This window comes from Dufourea novaeangliae, unplaced genomic scaffold, assembly GCF_001272555.1.
Source record: "Dufourea novaeangliae isolate 0120121106 unplaced genomic scaffold, ASM127255v1 scaffold125, whole genome shotgun sequence".
Taxonomy (NCBI): domain Eukaryota; kingdom Metazoa; phylum Arthropoda; class Insecta; order Hymenoptera; family Halictidae; genus Dufourea; species Dufourea novaeangliae.
In genome coordinates this window covers 2,318,325-2,323,510 of record NW_015374020.1, presented here as the reverse complement: position 1 = coordinate 2,323,510, position 5,186 = coordinate 2,318,325, and the positions used below count along the sequence as shown (strand labels likewise).

Sequence of the window (5,186 nt, the reverse complement as noted above, 5' to 3'; positions counted from 1 at the left end):
ATCTTATCTAGGTAAACAGCATTTGCCCATCTCTGCTTCCGATGCAAATACAACGCGTACCAGAACGAAGCCCGCGAGGAATTCGAGGACAGGAGAGTAACACATACAGGACGAGTATATATTTTTAATTCGATTTAATCGGTGGCAACATGTAAGCAGGTTACATAGATTATATCGACCACTTATTGTGTGACACTGGGATATACGCATACCGTCTGTCTACACGCGAGTGTAACATATTACATCAATTATAAATTTGTCTGTACGCTTGCACGATAATTAGGAATATACAGTGTGAGATCGTTTTCGTATTCGTACATAACATACGCAATAATATTATAGAATCTTCGCGCGGGCAATTTTAACCGTATCCCGTATCATACATATACACATCACGACCAACTCCTATTTACAAGCCCTATGTACAAAAGAAATAAATAATTTAAGCGTCTAATTGGGCGATCGATTGGGTACATCGAGCCCGTGTACTAGAATCGTGTATACTCCGATATAATGTATACGTCGATAAATACAAAGTCTCAGTCTATAAGATCGCAACGCGAAACAAACTCTGTGGCTGTATACGCTGTCCGATCACTGTCGTGCGCATGTACGCCTATTAAAAAGATTTCACCGTTTCGAGATTCACATCCATCAGCTACGTCTAAAGTCGAGTAGAAAATTATTTGGTAATTACTTAATGTAGCTAGAAGTAGATCGAGATCTCCGTAGAAATCTCTAGACACTCCTAACCTTGGATTTCGCGAAATCACGTGTGATCACCAGTAGTAGCGTTCCCTTTCGATCGTTCGAGACACTCTGTGAGAAACGATTTCTTTTAATTGCGACCCGAAGTCGCGACACCAAGCAGACTGGTCGATGTCCAACGATGGACGAAAGAACGAAAAAGAAACCGAGAATCGAAATTTCACCAGTGACTTTCTCGTTTTTCATCGTTAATGCGGATGATTGCTGCCAGTCACGATTTCCTCGCCGTCCTCGTCCACGGGCACCGTCGAGTGATTGTACAGTCCTTGAGCCATCAGCTGAAGCGCGAGCGGATTTTTCTGTCCGCTGGCCTTCTTGATTTTCGCCCTCTTGTTCTGGAACCAGATCTTGATCTGCGCTTCGTTCAAGCCCAGATCCCTCGAGAGCTGCTGCCTCCTTCTCTCCGTGAGATATCGATTCTCCGCGAATTCACGCTTCAGCCTGGCCAATTGTTCAGCGCTGAACGCGGTCCTCGGTCTCTTCTCCTCTGGGGTGGTAGCTTTGCTGATGCTCTGCGATCGTTTCACCCGACGCGTTCGTGGTCCTGAAAGAAACCGATCGATCGTTCGTTAATTCACAAAATTCGAAACTATAAACATTTCATTCATTTCGTCTAGTGTACTCTAACTGGTTCGGTTAACACGCTAGGTACGAGAGAAAGCAATACAGCAATTATTATCATACAATAGGACTTGGTAGCCGGTATATACATAAGTAGACGCTCGAATTCGCAAAGCGACGTGCGCGTACTCGCGATCCGTAGATCCTGTTTAAACAAATGACGTACAAGCGGGGGCCTCCGGTGAACGTCGAGCGAAAGGATTTATCGGCGAAGTTCGGGCCAATCTTCCGCGTTCGAAGTATGTATGTAAATGGTAATTAAGCCTGGGCAGAATGAGAGGTTTTCTTTGAATCCTTACTTGGACTTCTACTATGTCGCGGCCGGCTATCTACCCGCGCTCCACGCCGGATAATTTTATTTTCCAACGAGACACCCTAGGTTGGTGGCACGCCGCGGCTCGCCTTTATCTGTCCGCGACTATCGGCCAGGGCTTAGATTATTACGGTGTATTACCAAATTGGGTACCCGGCCACCACCGGCAGAGAACGGAAAAATATTCGCCGTCGTCGTGACCGCGCCTGCTGGCCGGTGGCTGGCGCATGTTCGCCCCGAATGAATATTTATAAGTGGCATAACATCGAAACACGGGACGTTGGCCGTTATCGGGCCCGGGCGACGAGGGATCGGCGTTCACTTTCTTAACCGGTCGTTTGCGCGACAAATCGTTCCTACCATTGAAAATTCTAATGAAACTTCCTTCTGGAAGTGCTTCTAGACGCCGGAGATATGCACATCGGGGTTGGAAATCGACCCTACGAATGCATTACATCCCTCGCATGAATCAAACTAAGATTTCGTATAGAGAAATTTATTCCGCCTGATGTCCATCATGAAATTCCTTTTTTTGTCGATCATTAAGGATCTACCGTATCCTCCATCGATCATTCATGGGAGCAGTCTTTAATTAACGGAAGCGTAGATCATTGATTCGTGGTAATTAGTAACGCGTTTATCGATCTAGGACCCCGCCGTTGGAGCAGGACCCTAGACGCGGGGCACCGTATCTGGGACAGAACGATTGCGAGGGTAGATCGCGGATATAGGTTGCGGACAATTGGGTTCTGCGAACGGGTGCAGGTGGTATCGAGTCGTACGTTCAACCCGCTAGAGAGAGAGAGGGGGGCAAGGAAGGCAGTGGTTGAGACTCGCAATTATACATAAGCTATGCAGCCTGTAACAGTTAAGATCGTGAGCGGAACGGCGTGTATCGTCGGCGCGACACTAAATCGGAACTGGAACGACGGTTCGGGAAAACTGGTTGTATTTCTTTACGGCACGGCCAACAGGCCAGGTGTAATTAGGCGAGCTTTATGCGACTTCGTGATTTTTCGATAGCGTCTCTCCCTCTCCGTTCGTTCGTTCGGGTTAGCGGGAAACGCGGTTGATCTCCATAGAAACTGGTTTGCAGATGTAACGGTCGCCAAAGTTAATTGATTAAACGGATACGGAGAAATGGTGGAACGAGAATTGCGAGTATGGATACATACTTAGTTGTCGGGTCGACTTCCTTGATACCACGATTAACTGAGACATATCTGTCTATCGATTAAGGGGGAGGGGTTAAGCGGAAACGACCGCGAAATCATTTTTATAGGCGATGGGATTAGACGTTCGATCGGCTCGATAATATATTTTTATTATTATTTCTCTCGTACGTTCGCATGAGATTGACCTTGTGATACAGAAATGACTGATTTTCCGTTAACAAGCTAACGGAGTTAAGACTATACAATATTTAAATAGTTATAACTCTTACCGGAAGACGGCCTGTCCGAATATCTGGTACAGTACACCCACGCAGGCCAAGGACTCTGTCCGTTGAGCGAAGCCTGTTGACCGGAGCCTGTGCTCGGCGTGCTGCTCGTGCTACTGTCTCCGCTCAACGAATCTCCGCTGATGGTAGACGACGTGGAGCCCAGTGAGGGTGCTCCAGTAACGGAGCTTCCGGTTACAGAACTTCTACTGCTCGCTAGACTCTCGAGACTTCCACTCCTGCTAAGGCCGGTGCTCCTCTGGAGGGGCGAAGTCAGTCCGCAATGCGAAGAAAACAAGTCCCGATCCCTGTGCACCGAAAAACTGCCCGTCTGAGGCCTCGAGGGCGACAGTCGGCTGGAGGACAGGCTCAAATCTCGCGGCAGTGAAAGGGGACTGTGTCGTGGAATCGGAACTGGAATCGTCGTCGGATGTCCAGTCGCCAGACCGGCCGGTTTCGGTGTCTTCGTGTTCAAGATCGCCTCCCGACCGAACTCTGGTCGCAGAATATTAACCACACTGAATCGCAACGGGGTCTCGATGTCCTCCTTGTGATCTTGTGGCTGCTCCTGATGGGGGACCACGTGACTCTCCGGGGAACGGACCCTATGAGGATGGTGATGATGATGGTGATGGTGGCCGCCGAGGCCCAGTCGAAGACCGTACGCAGAATCCATCGTCACGAGGGCTACGCTCATCTTTCGGATTATTGAATCGCCCTGTATATCCCTACCACGTTACAAGTGTCTTCCCTAACGACGATTAGAAGTGCTCTGGTATAGTATCTAGGCGCTAGTACTCTATCGTCATATTTACGAAAGAACACAGAATCACACTTGTCACTTCGTTTTCTCGTAACGGCCAAATTATATGCGACTGTCAATCGAATGTTTGTCACTGGCTGGAACACTAACTCACAATTTATGCTCCCCAGAAAGTTCTTCGAATGTACACCGCACGTGTCACTATGCTCTCTTCACTGATCGTCTGTCAACACGGAACCGCCATCGAATTTTCCGAGTCCCCTTTTCCACGTTATCGCGCAACCTGCTCGACGAAGGTGTGCAACGAACGATCACGTGGCGGGTTTGTCTAACTGCGAAAGGTCGTCGCGTCCAGTGTCCCTGTTGTCCACAGCGAGATTAACGGTTCGACGGTGCACCAAGACCGGAGAGGTCTCCTTCGTATTGGCTTTTCTCGAGGTTTCCGAGGACTCGAGCGAGTGCTGTGACGGGTCTGACTGGCTGTCCATCCGTCGCTCAGTGATGTCTAAACTAGGGGACCTGTGGTCCCTACTTACCGCTTTCCCCACCGACCCCCGCGCCCCCTTCACTCCTCCTACGCCCCGGCCTGGAGTGCAGTGCACTAGACACCCTCGATTGTATCTCTATTAACTCTTCAGTCACAGGCTCCGCCTCCACGCGGTAAGGTCTACCCTACTCCCTTCCCACGGCTCATCCCCACCAACAGTGGCACGGATAGTAGGGGGCTGGGACCTCGAGTTCGCTACGATCGATCCCACTGCAATGTTCCAGTCTCGTTCCAACAGTGACGAGATCTTTGTCCTGTCCATACACTTTTTCCCTCTTTTGCCCGTCGCTACCTTGAAAAACGTTTTTACGTTCGTGTTCCCGCTGCATATGCCTTTTTCAATGGATTACTAAAACAGTATACCACGGGTTGGACTATTAAACCTAGATTAAAAGTCACGTTCTCTGTGAGGATGCGCGTCTTGAAGTATTGTTATCCTGTTTATTAATTTTTTAGGATATTGTACCGCCGACTGTGATAATTCGAAGATTTTTATAATAGCTTGAAAATTGAAGATGTATTATCAGAAAATTAATAACAGTCTAGTGATTCGTTTAAGACAGAATTATGTTTATCGGGCAGTTTCAGACCAAGAAACAGTATCCGCGCCACTGCGAATGTCAGTAGTACCGCCGGCTTCTTCCCGCCCCGTTTTGATTCCCCCACCGTCGACTTACGCCAAGATCTCGCCCACATTCTTGCCCCTCCCCGCGAAGCCACGCCCACTAGGCTT

General features: G+C 48.7%; 1 protein-coding gene across 1 annotated transcript; it reads right to left on the bottom strand.

Annotated features, from left to right (window-relative positions):
* Positions 1 to 956: 956 nt before the first annotated feature.
* On the bottom strand, positions 957 to 3,840 carry LOC107188925 (homeobox protein engrailed-1a-like). Its single transcript, XM_015577323.1, has 2 exons — positions 3,147 to 3,840; positions 957 to 1,312 (listed from the first exon to the last, which is right to left on the bottom strand). The coding sequence occupies exons 1-2, from the start codon at positions 3,838 to 3,840 to the stop codon at positions 957 to 959; spliced, it is 1,050 nt and encodes a 349-aa protein (XP_015432809.1).
* Positions 3,841 to 5,186: the final 1,346 nt, after the last annotated feature.

What these genes read in the sequence shown, in the direction of transcription:
- LOC107188925 (XM_015577323.1), bottom strand. Translation starts at nt 3,840, where the DNA reads ATGAGCGTAGCCCTCGTGACGATGGATTCTGCGTACGGTCTTCGACTG. An exon ending in TTCGGACAGGCCGTCTTCCG is followed by an intron (nt 1,313 to 3,146) that starts GTAAGAGTTATA and finishes GGTTTCTTTCAG; the next exon opens with GACCACGAACGCGTCGGGTG.